The 17,656-nt window shown below is 55.8% G+C and overlaps 1 protein-coding gene across 5 annotated transcripts; it reads left to right on the top strand.

Annotated features, from left to right (window-relative positions):
- Positions 1 to 6,225: 6,225 nt before the first annotated feature.
- On the top strand, positions 6,226 to 16,336 carry LOC111145128 (polyamine oxidase). 5 transcript variants are annotated; one of them, XM_022499805.1, is made up of 7 exons: positions 6,226 to 6,488; positions 7,018 to 7,504; positions 8,327 to 8,526; positions 10,171 to 10,423; positions 13,101 to 13,216; positions 13,588 to 13,745; positions 15,937 to 16,150. In XM_022499805.1, the coding sequence occupies exons 1-7, from the start codon at positions 6,305 to 6,307 to the stop codon at positions 16,078 to 16,080; spliced, it is 1,542 nt and encodes a 513-aa protein (XP_022355513.1). In that variant the 5' UTR covers positions 6,226 to 6,304; the 3' UTR covers positions 16,081 to 16,150. The 5 variants fall into 5 exon arrangements, with proteins under 5 accessions (XP_022355513.1, XP_022355515.1, XP_022355516.1 ...); XM_022499807.1 differs by having other exon boundaries at positions 13,104 to 13,216; XM_022499808.1 differs by lacking the exon at positions 13,588 to 13,745 and having other exon boundaries at positions 15,937 to 16,336.
- Positions 16,337 to 17,656: the final 1,320 nt, after the last annotated feature.

Raw genomic sequence — 17,656 nt, forward strand, 5'->3', positions numbered from 1 at the left:
AATTCTCGCTCAGGTTCTGCAAACAGCCGAAGACAGAAGACGCCTACAAATGAAAAGGAAGACGGATATTTTCCAATAAATAACAAAATTGAAACCAGAATCGGATATTCAGCAAAGTTCATTCCGAGGCCGAGGTAGAATTTTATTCACTTTCACGCCAAGATGACCAACGCTGTGCTCACGGAGACTGCGCCCGCCACCCCGCTGGGACAGGTACACGAAATGAAATGGTTCCAGCCTAAAAGAAGTTCTTCTAAGCCCCCGGGCTGGCGTGGAGGAGAGCAGCTGTTGTCTTCCGTAAGGTTAGGGAAAAAAGAACAAGTGACCAAAAAACCACAAAGTATTTGTATTAACCTTCAAAATAAAAGTCACTTACTTTACCAGAAAGATGGGTTTATTTGGGAATAGCAGAGAATTGCAATTAGGGACATGCAAGCTATAGAAAAATCATGGGCCGGTCCAACAAAGGAGGAGGAGGACATTTGAGGGACTGCTCTGAACTAAAGCCCACCGGTGAGAAGCAAGCGATGACGGTGATGATGAAGGTGATGAGGGCTTCCTGGCTGAGGCGCAGGGTGGGCTAGTTTTGGTGGCAGGTGCAGATTCACCTCTTCTGGTGGGGCCGTGGTTGACTGTCTCCTGCTGAGGGCTCTTCTGTTGGGGTCTAACTCACAGTTGGTTCTGTGCTTACCATGGAGCCATATGGCTCCCCCTCTGGCCTCCTGACTCCATTCTGTGAGGTTTCCCATCATTAATTTTCATATATATGTATCTGTAAATGGGCCTCAGCAAAATTAAAAACTTTTGTATTTCAAAGGACACCATGAAGAAAGTGAAAGGACAATCCCCAGAATGGGAGAAAGTTTTTGCAAATCATGTATCTGGTAAGGGTTTTCTTTCTAGAATATCTGAAGAACATGTTCAACTCAATAATAAAAAGACAAGCCATTGAAAATTGGGCAAAGGAGGGGTGCTTGGCTGGCTCAGTTGGAAGGACATGAGACTCTTGTTCTTGGCATCATGAGTTTGAGCCCTATGTTGGGTGCAGAGATCACTATAAAAAAAATAAGCTTTTTATAAAGTGGGCAAAGGATCGGACAGAAATTTCTCCAATAAAGATATGCAAGTGGCCAGTGTGCACACACAGAGGTGCTCGATATCATTAGTCACTAGGGAAATGCAGACACCACTTCCTACGTACTAGAATAGCTGTGACCGGACAGGCAGTGTGTCAGCGAGTGTTGGAATACCCTCACTAGGGCCAACTGCTGGGTGACCACTGGCAGACTATAAAGGGACAGGATAGCGGAAAACATAACACAGGGTAATTTTAAGGGGGATAGAGCCAGTTCACAGGGCAAGGACAGTGACGATGCAACCTGAAAATGGGGCTGCAGCCTCGAGTCGTCGCCAGTCACCTGGAGAAGGGCAGTGTCCAGCCAGCTGGTCTGCTGAAAGTGGCCGTGGCCCGTGCTAGGAGCTTTCTTTCACCCGAGGACGAGCATACAGACATGTCCCTCACGGTCCCACAGTCCTATCCCTGAAGGTGGCACAGGGCTGCCTTGTCAAGGGCAGTGGGCATGTCACTCAGGACTCCAGTAAGCTCCAAACAGCCCACAAAAACCCACGTTTCCAGCCCTCCTTAGAGGTGCTGCTTGCCAGCGGGAACTAAGGTGCAGGCCAGAAGCCATAACTCCAAAGAAGCCCCACTGACCCAGTTCTGGACCAGTCTGATTCAGTTCAGACGCTGCACTAACCTTGCAGATGACCTCAGGATCCATTGTCATAACAAAGACACTGAACCTGGGTGGCTTAGTTGGTTAAGCCTCTGCCTCCAGCTCAGGTCATGATCTCAGGGTCCTGGAATCGAGCCCATCGGGCTCCCTGCTCAGCGGTGAGTGTGTTTCTCCCTCTGCCTCTGCCTGCTGCTCTGCCCCCCCACCCCAGATAAATACATAAAATCTTGAAAAAAACCCCAAACACCTATTAGTGCACTGACAAATCCACCTGCACCTATTTAAGGGAAAAAAAGAGGTGGCAGTCTGAATCCAAGACAGCCCTCTTCCTCTTCCCTAAAAATCCCCTAGTCAGCTGGCTTACCAGCCCTTTAATTACCCTAACCCCATATAACCCTGACCATGAGACCAAATCAGGAAGAAGATACCTTCAGAGCTTGAGCTCCCCTTCACCATTCTCTGGTCATTGAATAAATTACCAGCTTGCTGTGAAATGCCGTTTGGTTATTTCACAAATAGTTTTGCGTAGGAAAAGAACAGGCCACTTTGGTAACCGTTGGGCCTCTCAGGTTCCACCACTAGCCCTCGCTGTGGGCATACCTGCGAGAAACCCAGACAACAGCGGCCACTTTGCTGAGTTTGGGACCTCAAAGAATCTTTAATCTGTGCGCTGAAGTGTCCCCAGTCGTAGACCAGACGTCTGGGACACTGGCCGCAGCACAGCGACACTGTTGAGTTGAACCCTGGGGGGAACCAGAAGGCATGTGGGGGAACCTCTGAGAAGGAAGCCCCCTGGGCCAGCAGCTTTGCTCCAGGTGCTGGCAGGGGGTAAATCTTCCCCCAAAGAGAGAGCTGTTCCTCTCAGCAAATAGGTGACACTGGGGGCAGGGTGACTGCACCCAAACATATGTGGACTCAGTCAGATTGCTTGAGATGTCCGGCTGAGTGACAAGGCCAGGGGTCAGGCATTCAGCTCTGTGAACTGGTTCGAGGCCCAGTGCCACAGCCCACTTCCGGGTCCCCATGACCTCCGGTTTCCGCCCGGGGCTTTGTGTCCCCACCTGGGTCTGTGCGGCAGTCGGGTGCAAGCCTTCGGGCGCAGGGCGCACCTCGCAGGACGATCACAGTCCGACGGGGTTGTCATCTAGGAGCTTTTCCTGTGTGACAGTGACGCAAGCCCTGGGTTGGGGGCAGTGCACAGCCAGCTGTCAAGGGCCCTGCCAGGAGCTGGGACGGGTGCAGAATGACAGCAGGCCGTTCCTGACAGTCACTCATGGGCGCCTCGACCTGCTTGGCTTCTTAGATGACCAGCCACAGAAACTGTTCAGTATCGGGAGAGGGGTCAGCCGTGGTCTGGGCACTCTGCAAGGATTTTCAGACACCACTTTCTGCCGATGGCAACACCTCTCCCAACATCAGTCTTCAAAAACCCATGTAGCCCTTGCATGTATGTTTCATTGTGAATCACATATTTATGTATATTTCTATGTCCATTTTCTGAATGCCATAAGGGCTGGGATTTGTCTTTATTCCGGGGTGAGTTCTGAGCACCTTGAATTTGTCGGACAGGTTCCCTTATGTTTAAGAAGCTGTTCGATTACCAGTACTGGCCCTGGGCCATTCTGGCAGCAGCCTGGACATCTGTCTTTGCACAGAGGGATTCTGGAGGGAGGCACAGTTGGAGGTGGGTCTCCAGCACCCAGAATGCTGGCCCTCCCCACTCCTGTCCATTCTTTGGCTTCAAAAATACTAGCAGCCAGACCTATATGCTGCAGGAAGGACACTGGAAGACACTTACTGGGGAGCCTGGCCAGCCCAAAGGAAGGACTTAGAGACACCGGTGGGGCGTTCTCCATTTAACAGCTCCTCACCCTGAGCAGTGCAGAGTCAAGCTCAAATTCAATGAGCCCCACTTGCAAACCTATTTCCAAACAGCCCTTTGGCCTGTTCCTCCTCATGAGCAAATAAACACTATCCGCCAGCATGTAAAGTGTCTTCCTGGAAGAAAGAAACAGAAGAAACAATTTGGAGCAAACCTCCCAAAGCAGGAGAATGCCATTTTAGAGTTCCTTTTTATATCCTCAGACATCGCCTCCTTGAAGAACAGCACATTTCTCTAAGAACAGACATGTGTGGAAGAAGAGCTCTTGGAAATTAAACTCTGTGACAGCAAAAACAAAAGCCTCATGGGGAGAAATCCTGCAGAAAGCAGAGCAACAGGTAAAGATGGAAAACAGGAGAGAATACACTGAGCATCCAAGGTTCAGTCTGAAACCTCTGACGTCCTAAAGTAGGAATTTCATTTTATTTTTATTTTTTTAAGATTTTATTTATTTATTTGATACAGAGAGACAGTGAGAGAGGAAGCACAAGCAGGGGGTGTGGGAGAGAGAGAAGCAGACTCCCTGCTGAGCAGGGAGCCTACTTGGGGCTCAATCCCAGAATCCTGGAATCATGACCTGAGCCAAAGGCAGACACGTAATGACTAAGCCCCCCAGGTGCCCCTAAAGTAGGAATTTTAGAAAGGGTAACAGCACATGGGGGATAAATCATTGGTGGAAACAACTGATTAGTGAAATAACCTATGAAAGAAGTTCCCAGGACTGATGGACAGAGTTTCCATCTGAAACTGATGGACAAGTTTCCATGGACAGACTTTGAGTTCCCAACATAGTGAAAGTCCAGACACATGGAGGCACCACACTGTGAAATTTCAGCAAATGATCCTAAATATTTGCAGGGCGGAACAAGCCTCCACTGTGGTAAAGGATTACAAATTTGAGTGCCTATGAATCTTTTTTTTTTTTTTTAAAGATTTTATTTATTTGAGAGAGAGTGAGAGAGAGCACGAATGGGGGGATGGAGAGCGGAAGAGGGACAAACAGACTCCCTACTGAACAGAGAGCCCAATGCAGGGCTCAACTCCATGACCCTGAGATCATGACCTGAGCTGAAAGTCAGATGCTTGAGCCACTGAGCCACCCAGGTGCCCTTGCCTGTGAGTTTCCTAACCGCACTCCTAGAAGGGATGAGACAATGCCTTCACAGGCTGAAGGAGGAGGTCTCTAACCTAGAGTTCTATGCTTAGGCAAACTACAAATCAAGTGTGAGGGCGAAACCAAGACATTTTCAGGTTTGCAGTATCGTTAAAAAAATGATCTCCCAGACACCTCTTCTCAGTTTCACCCAAACAGGTGAGTGAATTAAGAAACAAGAATAGATGGCCAAGGAGGGCCTGCACAGGGGGACAGGAGGAAATCCTCTGGGACATGGAGAGGGGAAAACCCAGACAGAAAGACCATCTACCCAGTCTGGAGCTGACTTAGGAGTGGTAGCTGAAGGCTGCAGAGCCTCCCATCCCGGCCACCCCCACTGGCTGGAACAGGGGGCCACAGAAAGTCCACAGAAGCCTCCCGGTGGGTTAGGACGGCAGGATCTAGCGCATGACTAAGAAGGAATGACGTGCCCTAACACCCTGTTACAGGAAAGCCTTTGGGCAGAGGGCAGAAGCTTTCTAACCCTCACAAGACAGTAGAGAACGGACCTTCCTGAATTAGGGCCGTTCTCTAGAAAGGCCTGCGTGCTTGAATATGCACGAAATGTCTCCTGGGGTGGGTGGTGGGGAAGAGGCACGTGCGAGAAAGTTCTTCACTTACCCTTTCTCTTGAACTTTGTACCTCATATGTATAAACTCCTGTGACCACACACACTCAGAAGAGCCCCACTTCGGACGTGCTCAGCTCTCCCCGCCCCACCCTGACACCACAGTCCCCCTCGGACTTTCATCCATAGGCTCCCCGGGGTCCCAGGGCGAAGGCGCTCACGGCGCTTTTCCGCGGCAGGAGAGAGGCACCTCCTCCACCTTCTGGTCGCCTTTCCCAGGTCTCCTTCGGAAGGAGACACGAGCCGCCCGGCCGACCGGCGCTATCCCGCCTCCGTGGGGACACGCGCCCACATCGGCCAGCAGCAGGCCCGCGCCCCGCGCACAGGCCGAGGGCGGGCATACTCCCACCCAGCGGCGCTCGCCCACACTCCGCCCGGCAGCCGAAACGTGGGGGCATTTCTCGCGGAAGCCCCAAACCCAGCCCATAGGGTCACGTGGTGTGGCAGCCGCCCGGGTAAGGCCGCACATCTTGCTCCTCGCTCCACCTACCCGCCCCGCCCCCCCCTATCGCCCCCCCCCCCCTCGCCCCGCTCACCCCCCTCCCGCCCCGCCCCGCCCCTCCGTCCACCTTGAGCCCTCGCCCCGCCCCTCCCCATCGCCCCGCCTCCAGCCCCGCCTCTCCCACCTTCAGCCCTCGCCCCGCCCCCATCGCCCCGCCTCCAACTCCTCCCCTCCCGTCCGCCTCGAGCCCTCGCCCCGCCCCTCCCCGTCGCTACTGTCCCGGCTCGCCGTGCGCCCCCAGTCCCGTCGCCGGACGCCCGGTGCCCGGACCCGGTCCCGCCCCTCCCCATCGCAGCGCCTCCAGCCCCGCCCCGCGCCCCACCTCCCGCCCCTGCCGGGTATCCTCCGAGCTCTCCGCGCTTCGGGGCGGCGGGGGCGCACGGGGACTGCCCGGGACGGCGCGATGGAGTCGAGCGGAGGCCGCGCGGAGGGCTCGGCCCGCGGCCCGCGGGTGCTGGTGGTGGGCAGCGGTATCGCGGGGCTGGGCGCCGCGCAGAGGCTCTGCCGCCACCCGGCCTTCCGGCAGCTGCGGGTCCTGGAGGCCACTGCCCGCGCCGGCGGCCGCATCCGCTCGGAGCGCGGCTTCGGTAACGGCCTCTCCCGGAACCCCTTCCCCGAGCCCATTTCCGGAACTCAACGGGTGCGGCCCGGGCTCTGCCGCTCGGTCAGCCCTGCACCCGGGGTTGGCCGACCCGGAAGCCTTGCCTGCCCTCCCCCGCCCCCCGCCTTAATGAGGCCGAGTTCACTGGTGCCCGAAACTCAGCTGTCCCGTTGGCAAGGCCGGCCCCTGCCGGGGAGGGTAGCCTGTGTCTCTGCAGTCCTTCTGGTTGTGTCCCTCGAGGAGCTCCCGCTCCAGCCTCCGGGTCACCCCCAGGCACCCCTTCTGCCCCCGTGGCGGCTCTCTAAATGTCCTCTGAAGGCGGGCGCAGGCCAAATGTTGCCCTTAAACTAGGTCTGAGCAGGCCCTAGGACTGTAGTCTTCAGGGACCCTGTGTCCTCGGGTGGGGCTCTCAGAGCATGTCTGGGGAGGGCGGGGCTGGTGCGGTCCGGGAGAAGGGCTCAGGGTTGACCTTTGTGGGGAGACAACCTCAGAGTCTTCTCTGCTGCTCCTGCCAGGTGGTGTGGTAGAGCTGGGTGCCCACTGGATCCACGGGCCCTCACAGGGCAACCCGGTCTTTCAGCTGGCTGCCAAGTACCAGCTGCTGAGGGAGAAGGACTTGTCAGAGGAGAACCAGCTGATTGAAACTGGGGGTCATGTGGGCCTGCCCTCCGTGTCCTATGCCAGCTCTGGGGTAAGTGTGAGCCGTGAGCTGGTAGTGGAGATGGCGAGTCTGTTCTATGGTCTCATAGACCAGACTCGGGAGTTCCTACACACGGCCGACGCCCCAGTGCCCAGTGTTGGGGAGTACCTCAAGAAGGAGATCCGTCAGCGCGCGGCTGGCTGGACAGAGGATGAGGAGAGCAGGAAGCTCAAGCTGGCCGTCCTCAACAGCTTCTTCAATGTGGAGTGCTGTGTGAGCGGGACCCACAGCATGGACCTGGTGGCCCTCGTGCCCTTCGGGGAGTACACCGTGCTGCCTGGGCTGGACTGCACCTTTCCTGGGTATGTGCATGCCCCACCCACCGAGTCAGCCCTCCGTGTGCCGCCTCCAGGCACCCTGGGCCCCCTCCATGTATCCCAGGCCTCTCCATGCACCCTTGTCCCCCTTCATGTACCCTGGGCCTCTCTTCATGTACCCTGGGACCCCCTCCATGCACCCAGGTCCCCCCTGAGCCTCCCCCCCCCCTTTATGGACCCTGGTCCGTCTCCAGGTACTCTGGTTCCCCTCCATGCACCCTGGGACCCTTTCCATTTACCGGTTGAGCTTTGGGAAGTAGGGGAAGGGTGAGAGGGTCAGGAGGCCATTTGTCTTCCTCGTTTTAGAGAGATTGCCTGTTTGTTTCTCTAGTTTTGCTCACTTGGGAAAAAGAATTATTTTCAAGAAAAGATGATTAAAAGAAGGCCGTACCTCTCATCACACTTTCTTCCTCCCGTGTTTTTGAGGCCTCTCATGTGCTAAGTGCTGCGTAAGGCTCCAGCCTCTGTGATGGACAGATAGCCCACCCCTGTGGCGGGTGGCTGTCCCCCCACCGAGCACTCAAGAGGCCCTCACAGGACTGTCCCGCTGGGCTCTCTGGCATCACCACCCCAAGTCTCCCGGCAGGGGAGGGCATTTGTGATCAGAAGTAGGGTTCCAGGTGGGTTGGGAGGAGGCCTTGTCCTCCCACAATTACCTCCATTCGCTCATGCTCACCTGATCCCCTTGTTAGCCTGGGCAGTGGTGTCTGTGTTCCCGAGGAGACCCTGCCCTCCTCCCACCTTCCCTACAGGGCCTCCCCCGATGGCAGCTTCCTCTGAAAACGCCCACACCTCTGTGTCTCCTAGGGGCTACCAGGGGCTCACAAACCACATAATGGCCTCCTTGCCAGAGGACGTGATTGTTTTTAACAAGCCTGTGAAGACCATTCACTGGAACGGGTCCTTCCAGGAAGCCTTGTCTCTTGGGGAGACGTTTCCAGTGTTGGTGGAGTGCGAGGACGGAGCCTGCTTCCCTGCACATCACGTCATCGTCACTGTGCCCTTAGGTAAAGCCGTTTTCCCCGTCAGGGTTCCCTTTGGTCCCCCACCCCCGGGTCCGGGTCCGGTGGTAGCTCCCGTTTTCAGTCTAGCTCCCAACAGGGTTATTCTCTCGTGTTTGTAGCAGTTGCGTGCTTTGGCATTGAGTTTCACAATGAGAGAAAACGTGTGTCTTGCTCCTCCCAAGGACGTTTATGGGAAGGCTGGGACGGCCTCCAGTTCACCCAGCTGGGCTTTCTTGGAGACGGAAGTGGGTGTGAGAGCCAGCTCTCAGGTTCCGTCCTGGTGTAATCAAGGAATGGATCAAGCATATGGTTGTTTGATTCTAGATCTGACGCCCGAGACAGAAGCTCTTTTGGCAACTTGACAAAAGGTGGAGGCAGCTGAGCTGAGCTGTGCCTGTGCCGTCTCACTTACCCCACAGGCAGCTGGGGACGTGTATGTCCCTGTCCTCTTGGACAGAGGCGGACAGAATGACAGCAGTTAGTTGTGCAGGTTCACAAAGCTGGCAGGGCCCGAGCTGAGGGAAGGTGTGGGTTCCTGGGGTTCCTTCGGGATGGGATGTGGGCTGTGGTTAGCTAGCTCAGCACCCAGCTCCTCTCTCCCACACGTGCAACCACACTGGACGTACTAGCATCGTCTCCTGCTGCTGTTTGCCACCCCCTGCTTTCTCGGTTCATACGACTTCTGTCAATGTGCCCCAGTCAGCACCCCCCCGCCCCCGCTGGTGTCTGTGTTCATGCACAGTTGCAGGGCTGCCTGCGGAGCCCCTGCTCTCACCAGTGGATCCGTCACTGTGTCTGCTGGGGTTGCTCACCGGGAGCGGGGACACCGGTCACACTGGTTCTTTATAGGCACATAGTATTTCCTTGTATGTGAGGGTCGTTGCTGAATATTCCTTAGTTGATGGAAATTCAGCCTATTTTCACTTTTTTTGTTTCACAAAGCATTTTCCATCTGTGTGATGGAAACACAAACACTTGTGTGAATGTATCTGTGGCATAAATCACGGTGGTGGGAGCTGCTGGGCTGAGGGTCTGGGCAAATGAGACTGTGGGGGGTGGCGTGGGACCCCTCTGTGGGCCCTTGCAGCCTCTGTGGGTCTGTTTCCTCCTGGGCTGTTTGTCCTTTACTTACTGGCCTGCAGTTGTCTGTGTTGTAAGGAGACTGGCTTGTGCTGCGAAGAGTCCATCTTGTTGTCTGACTCTGGCCCAGAATTAAATTTTTTGGCATGCAGGTTATTTTTCCTGTGGCTTCTGGAGAGAGCCGTGGGTCGTGGTGCTTCTCCACACTACCCTGGAGCCGCGGGGTCTACAGACGTGGAGAGGCAGATGGGTTTCGAAGTGAGACAGTGTCCTACAGAGCCGTGCGGGTGGGGCATGACAACTCCACCTGCCTGAGCAGGTGGCCATGGGGCCTTTCATGTCCCTCCACTGCGGTGCTGATCACTGAGGCTGAGTCCCAGTGGCCAGAGCCAGCCCGGTTTCTGGGAGCCCAGCTGAGCCGGGGCTGGTGTGGGTCCCGAGTGGACATGGGCTCTGGATGCCTCCTTTCGCTGACTCCTCTGATGGGCATCCGGGTGGGTTCCTGTGGCTGTCAATTCCGGTTTATTAGATTCACGTGGTGTAAGTTGAGTCCACTGTGGATTCCAGGTTTTCTTAAAGAACATCTGGACACCTTCTTTGAACCACCACTGCCCACTGAGAAGGCAGAAGCGATCAGGAAAATGGGCTTTGGGACCAACAATAAAATCTTCCTGGAGTTTGAGGAGCCCTTCTGGGAGCCAGACTGCCAGTACATCCAGGTGGTGTGGGAGGACACGTCACCCCTGGAGGACGTCGCGTCTGAGCTGCGGCACGTCTGGTTCAAGAAGCTCATTGGCTTTTTGGTCCTGCCTTCCTTTGAGTACGTACGCTGCTTGAGTCTCTCTGAGGACCCGTCAGGGGTGAGCGTGGAGGAGCTGGTTCGTTGGCCCGAGTTTGGCTGTTGATTCACTGGGAGACATTTCTGGGGGATTTCTGGGTGGGATTCCAAGGCGCCCGAGAGCACTGATGACAGACACTGGGCTCTAACCACTGCAGGGCTGGATGGAAGCCTCTTGTAGGCAGCCTGTTGGCGTGTCTTAGGTGCTAGAATGAGCCTGTGGCCGGGAGGGCGTGTTCACTCAGTAAGAAGTGTTTGCTGAAATCCCCAGAAAGCTGGGGTGTGTAGGTTACAGAAGGAATTTGAAACATGGAAGGGTCTGTAACTGGGAGACAGTATTTCAACCTGATGCAGTAATTGAGGAGACGCCCTTGTGTTTCCTTATAACTCAGGAATCAAAGACCATCCGTGGCTAAGTTGGGTGGCTATGACGCACAGATCAAGCAGTCTGCGTGGGCTTGGTGCCGACTCAGAAAACAAGACCACAAGTCATTTAGGGACGGAGGGACGATTTTTCCCGCAAGAGCCAAAGACGTAGCCAGTGTGTGGTAGTCGATTGGCAGATGTGAGTCCAAGTTTCCACACAGAGACGTGGCAGGGTTGGGGACCATATTCTGGGCCTGGAGGACAAAACGCAGGGATGCCTTCCAGCAAAGCTCATCCCCAACAGCCAAAGGAGCTGGGTGCATGGGGCCCTCCCATCTAGGAGGGGACCTGCACGTGTCCTTTGCACTGAAGATAAAGCAGACATCCAGGGGCTTGGAAAGGTACCCAGGGCTGCGGATACGTAGTGGAGCAGTGGCTGGCGTGCTCGGCCAGCTGCCCCATCCCTGGCTCTGTGGCCTGTGCTCAGGACACTGGTGGAGACGACGGTCCTCAGGACACTCTGTGGTCCAGGACGGTGGCCCTCACACTTTGTGGTCTCTGGACCCCAGTTCATACTCTAAAAATATTGAGGGTTCCAAAGAGCATCCGTTAGGTGGGTCGTGTCTGTACATTTACCACACTAGAAATGAAAACTGTTAAATTTAAAAAATTTTTTAAAAATATTTTATTTATTTATTTATTTGAGACACAGAGAGAGAGAGAGAGAGAGAGCGAGCAAGCACACAGCAGGGGAGGAGCAGAGGGAGAGAGAGAAGCACATTCCCTGCTGAGCAGGGAGCCTGACTCAGGGCTGGATCCCAGGACCCCAGGATCAAAGGCAGATGCTTAACGACTGAGCCACCCAGGCACCCCAAATGTTTATTCTTTAAACTGAGTAAATCTATACCATGTTAGCATAGATAGCATCTTTTTTGAGGGAAGGGAGGGGCAGAGGATGAGAGAGAATCCCAGGCAGACTCCACGCTCTGCACAGAGCCTGGCATGGGGCCCGGTCTCAAGACCCTGAGACCACGACCAGAACTGAAATCCAGAGTCGGTCACCTGACTGAGCCATCCAGGGCCCCATTATACTTTTAAATGAAATCATGTTAACGTTTATTAAAGAAAAATAACTATATTTCTAAAACAAAGTTTAGCGAGGAGAGTAGCGATGCTTTGCCTTTTTTCCTCACCTCTACCGTCTGGTGTGATCCCGGACAGCTCGGCTCTCAAGGCTGTCGGAAGGCGGTGGGGCCGTGTCTCGTTCCACTTGAAGCGGATGAAACATCTCGACTCAGACACGCAGTCTGGAGAAGGGGTTGTGCTTAGTCTTCAGATGGTTGTGGGTGTTCTGTGAAATGGCACCGAAACTGAAGACGCAGTCGCTCCTCCTGGGTCAGGCACCATCTGGAGTCTGGAGGCTCGTCCTGGACGTCTGTGCTCCGAACTCTGCTGCCTGCGCTGCACGTTGAATGGGTCTTGCACACGTCCCTAGCTTGGGCACTCCAGACACTGATCTGTTTCATGTACGACCTCAAAGGATTACGTTTATTAATATCACCACGGATCTCAGGAAAGTCTCTTGGTATTGGGAACCTATCAAGCTGTTGGTGGCAGATACAAGTTTTCTAAAAATTGTAATTTTTGCTTGAGCGCTTAAATTTCTTCCTTGGCAGTAAATGATTGCAGTTGTTTTTCTCGTGATGGACACACTGCTCGTTTTCGAGAACCTGCCTGCCACACACCCAAGCTTGAATACTGGCCGCATTCTCTCAAGTAGAAACGGTGTTTGTGAGAGGAGCTACGCAGTTGGCAACTCCAGCCACCGCCCAGGGCTGTCCTGAAGACGGCGCCACACCAGTGTGCAGCAGAAGTGCTTTGTGCCGGATCTCGTTTTGTCACGAAGAATGTGAGCGGCGTGCAGTCAGGACTTGAGGTTTGATACAGTTAATGGCGTGGGCGGCTTCATCTAGGACGTTCCCAAGTGAATTTGGTGTTTTTGTTCATCTGTTTATTTTTCATGGGGCACGTGTCACAGCAGAACACCATGTGCTGGTCCCATTTCTGCGAAGGGACAGCCGTTCACTCCTGTGGGCCTTGCACGCCAGTGTGGATGTTGACAGAGTAGGAAAAGCAAACACTGTCTCAGCGTTGTGGAAAGGGTTGTGGCCTCACAGTCCCTGGGGGCTGGAACTCCGGAGGGTGGGCTGTGGGCCGCACCTGCTGTCGGGGTACTGCGGGGGCTGAGCACAGGTGAGCCGGCTGCAAGTCGTTTCAGCGTGTGTCTCCCCAGCAGGTCTGTCCACGTCCTCTGCGGCTTCATCGCCGGGCTGGAGTCTGAGTTCATGGAGACGCTGTCCGATGAGGACGTGCTTCTGTCTCTGACCCAAGTGCTTCGCAGGGTGACAGGTACGGAGCATGTGTGGCTGGGCACCGCGGGGGCTCCTCGCTGGCCATCTCTGGACAGGAGCCCAGCTTTGCAAGAACGAGCTTGGTGCTCTGACCCTCCAGGGACAGTCCTCCTGCTGTGAGTGGGGTCACTCGGTTCTTATGTCTGAGGAACTGAAATGGCTTTGCAAACACTTTCCATTGCCTTTTTCTGTTTCTGGGTGTCCTGAGTTAAGCAAAGTGGTAAGACAGGGAGAGCTTCTGAGGAATAGACTCGTGGTGAGGTTTTCTTCCCGGGTGGTTTCCTTCGGTTTAAACCACGGGGTCTTAAAGGGAAGCTGGAATGGGGCCAAGGGCAGTGGGGCCACACTGACGGGCGTCTCTGGGCGCAGGAAATGCCCAGCTCCCTGCGCCCAGGAGCGTGCTGCGCTCCCGTTGGCACAGCGCCCCGTACACCAGGGGCTCCTACAGCTACGTGGCCGTGGGCAGCACCGGGGACGACATCGACCAGCTGGCGCAGCCCCTGCCCACAGACGGCGCCGAGGCACAGGTGAGGCGGGCGTGGGCGGGGCTGGGACCCCTGCACTGGGTCTCTGTGCTTTCTGAAATTAGGAATCGTGAAATATGCATTATTTTATCAGAATTTTACATGCACGTAGCCTAAAGCATCAGAAAACCTTGCAGTGCTGGTACGAATAACAAACTTACAACCCGTGGCGGCTGTCAAGGGCCTCCAGCCCCCGCCCAGCCCTCGGAGCCAAGGCTCAGCTCCGAACATACCGCATCTCTAAGACTCACGTGCATCTGCCTCTTTTTACACAACACTCGGTCGTGGAGAACTTCGGGTCTGTGCACGAGCCGGCCAGACCTTCGGGCCACGCCTGCGGCTTCAACGCTGTGCAGGGGCAGCCGTGGCCCATCCCCCACACCATGGGATGACGACGTCGTTTTGCTGCAGACACCCCGGAGTGGGTCTCTAAAGACCTAGGACATCCTCGGAAGATGTGTAACTATGGCAACGTTGTCCCAGTTAAAAATGATGAAATTTCCTGTGTATGATCTGAAACTCAGGGCTCCGTTTCCCAAGTGCCTCATAATCTCTTCACGGTCTGCTTGTTCCAATGTTGCTCCTCGGATTTTCAGTTCTTGGCATCCCTGATTGACTCTCCCTATGGCAGATAGGGTTTTCGGTCTCTTGCCCTCCTCTGCCCACGCAGCACTCAGCCCTGCCCCAGCCTCCCCAAGTGTGGCGCAGTGCTCTTGGTGAGGCCACTGTTCAGTGTGTCCATCATCTGCTTTGCTCCAGGCCCCGCACACATCTGGCCCGAAGGACACTGTGGTTCCTTTCCTGTCTGTAGATGCGAGTGTGCAACTGTGCGAGACTTTATGCGTGTGTGTCTGTGAGTCTCTGGGCAGGTGTGTGCAAGTGAGCGTGACTGCGTGCACGAGGGAGGGAGTGTGCAGGGCTCCGATTTCTGTGCCTGTCTTTGCCTGGACTCTGCTAACTCCTTCCGTCCTCTCTCACCTCCTCCCCTACCCCCGAGTCAGCTTCGGCTCCTGACGCACAGCCCTCGCCTGTCCTGCGCCCCGTGTCCCATGCGCCCCGTGTCCCGCCTGCCCCATGCATGCACTTTCTGGAACGTTTGTTCCAGTAGCTCCCTGATGAGGGGTACAGGGGAGGTGAGTTTTTAGAGAAAGTTTGCCTGTGTGGAAATGTCCTTCTTCCCTTAGACTGCATGTTCCAGTCCTGCCAGCATGTAACAAACCACCCTAAAACCCAGTGGTGGGAACAGCCACTTTGTTATGCTGACCGGCTCTGTAGGTGGGCACGTGGGACCATCTGTTTCTGTCCATGATGTCTGGGGACTCAGTGGGGAAGACTTGACCTGTGCCGGGGTCACTCGGGGTTGGGGTGGGGGTCGTCTGAGGCTGCTCGTCTTGCGCGGCTGCCCTGGGCTGGGACACTGATGGGACCCCCTGCCTGTGGCTTCTGAGTGTGGCTCGGGCTTCCTCACAGCGCGGCTGCTGCTGCCCACATGGTGGCCCAGACATCCCCATGGAGGAGGCTGCTGCGTTGCCTCCTGTGGCCCAGCTAGGATGTCAGGAAGTGCCACTCTGCCACACCCCACTGCACAGTGGTCACAAGCCTGCTCAGATTCAAGGTCAGGACACAGACCCTGCCTCTCTACGGGAGGCGTGTCCAGGAACTCATAACCCCATATGAGCCGCACGTGGGGCACCAGCCCTAGTTTGAGGAGCACGTCCCTCAGCGTTCTGAACACGTTCTTCAGTGCTGCTCGGAAAGTCCGAAGCCATTCAGCATCCTTCATTTCTTACCTCTTAGGAAGCCTGGAATTATTTCAGCTCCCTGTTCTTCTTCTCTGCTGCTTCCCTCTTTTGTGGGATTTTGTTGTTTGGATGGGGGACTGGTCCCCATTTTTTTTTTTTTTTTAATCTTTTTCCCTCCTAACTTGCATGTCTCTGGGTTTTCACTCTGTGTTTTGGGTGAAGTCCTTAACATCGCATCCCAAACCGTCTGTTGGGTTTCCATTTTGCAATTTCTCTTGATCGTGGGAGTGGCTGCTGTGTTCCTGCTCACGCTTCCTGACCGGCTCAGAGCTCAGTGGGATTCGTGAACAATAAAGCCACACACTTGCCATCAGCTCTGCAGCCGCAGTGAGAGGTGTGCGGCTGCGGCCTGATGCCCGGCACCCTGTGCTAACCCCGGCCTTTCTTTGCAGCTCCAGATACTGTTTGCAGGGGAAGCCACACATCGCACGTTTTACTCCACCACGCACGGGGCTCTGCTGTCTGGCTGGAGGGAGGCCGACCGGCTCATCGCTCTGCGGGACCCACAGGCTCAGCTGCTTGGGCCCTGGCTCTGAGTCCTGCTTCTCCCCTTCTGAGCCCAGCTCCGCCCTCCAGTGCCATGGGGAGGCTGACAGACAGTGTCTGTCCTGGCTTGAGATTTGGGGGTGTTAATGGCAGCCTTTTCTGGTGACTGGAGGAAACTCTCATCTTTCATGTCCCTGAGTCTGGCCAGGGTCTAGCTGGAGCTGAGTGCGAAGTCTTCTTGGAGAAATGAGACATGGGAGGCCACCACTGCTGCTGGGGCAGGCACATAAAGTCTGTTAACGCCTCCGTGTGTCCTCGTTCTTGCAGCTCAGGCCTGCGGCGCCCGTCACACCTGTGTTCACCAGGCCTGGGCCATCGCTGGGCCAGGTGCCCCTCCCGTGAGTTCCCTAGACATTGGGTGCTGTGGTTGCCCCTTGTCCCTGGCGCCTTCAGACATTCCCGAGCTCTCACTGCCGGTCCCAGGACCACGGTGACAGATATTTAGTGGACACCAGCTGTGTGGCGCTGGTGGAGGGCCAGAGAGCGCGGACACAGGAGTACACAGGGCACCCCATCCTGACCTGGGGCCAGAGGTTTTCCAGAGGAAGTGAATAAAAAATCCCTCCAGAGTGCAGGGGGGTGGGATGGTTGGGGAGTCGGGGGAGTGGGGGGCATGTCAGTGCAGTGGGCAGTGTTGGGGTGAGTGTGTCGGGATGCCTGGGTGCTCGGCTCAGCTGACCCCATCCTACCTGGCTGCATTCTCAACGTGTCCCAGGAATGGGTCACAGCGCTGCCACTTCCCAGTTGAGGAGGGGACATAATGTGGAGGTCAAGGTCAGCCTCAAGGCTGCCCCCGCAGAGCTTGGTCTTCTTCCAAGGACAGGCCCAGGGAGGCTGGTGCTGTGGTCAGCGGCACTTGGGAGGAAGGTGTGGGAGCTGCAGGCGATGGGGCTCGTAGCCTTGCGCCCACCCTGAAGCCAGTGGCTCCTGCTTCCCCTCGTGCCTCAGGCTGCAGCCTGTGATGGGCTCTGGTGGGGGCGGTGGGGAGGACCCTGGCTGCAGGCACCAGCAAGCGTGTTTGTGTGTTTGGGGGAGGGGTCTTGGGGCCATGCCTGCCTAGGCTCTTCTCCAGTCCCAAGTTGGCCCCAGCATGCCCTGCACGGACTCGTTCTTCCCTCCCGGGTCAGATGGCCCCTCCAAGGGGTCTTCCCTGCTGCTGTCCCGGAGTTCTGCATGTGTGTCCCATGCTCTGTCACTCGAGTGTTTTGTGTGGGACACCTGCCAGTCAGTTGTGGGAAATCTGGAAGGTGACAGGGTTTTGTTTCAGGTTTGTGGTCCCAGGGCTCTGAGAGATGCTGCTTCCCTCGGCCATCTGTGTTGTTGACCTCCAAGGTTTCTTCAAGCTGCGTGCCTTGGGGAGACATTTCTCGTACCCCAGGTGACAAAGGTGAGCAGGGCACCTGCTCCCCTCTTGGTGGGAGGGCTGCCCTGTGAGGCGGGGCCGGGGACTGCGACCTCGTCCTCATTCTCCTCTGGTGTTTGACTCCTCCCCTGAGTCCATCATCTTGGTCTGGGAGCCGCCTGGGAGGGCTCACCTCCCGCAGTGCTGGGAATGTTTAGTGCTGA

Source organism: Enhydra lutris, unplaced genomic scaffold, assembly GCF_002288905.1.
Source record: "Enhydra lutris kenyoni isolate GAN:26980312 unplaced genomic scaffold, ASM228890v2 scaffoldscaffold12, whole genome shotgun sequence".
Taxonomy (NCBI): Eukaryota; Metazoa; Chordata; class Mammalia; order Carnivora; family Mustelidae; genus Enhydra; species Enhydra lutris.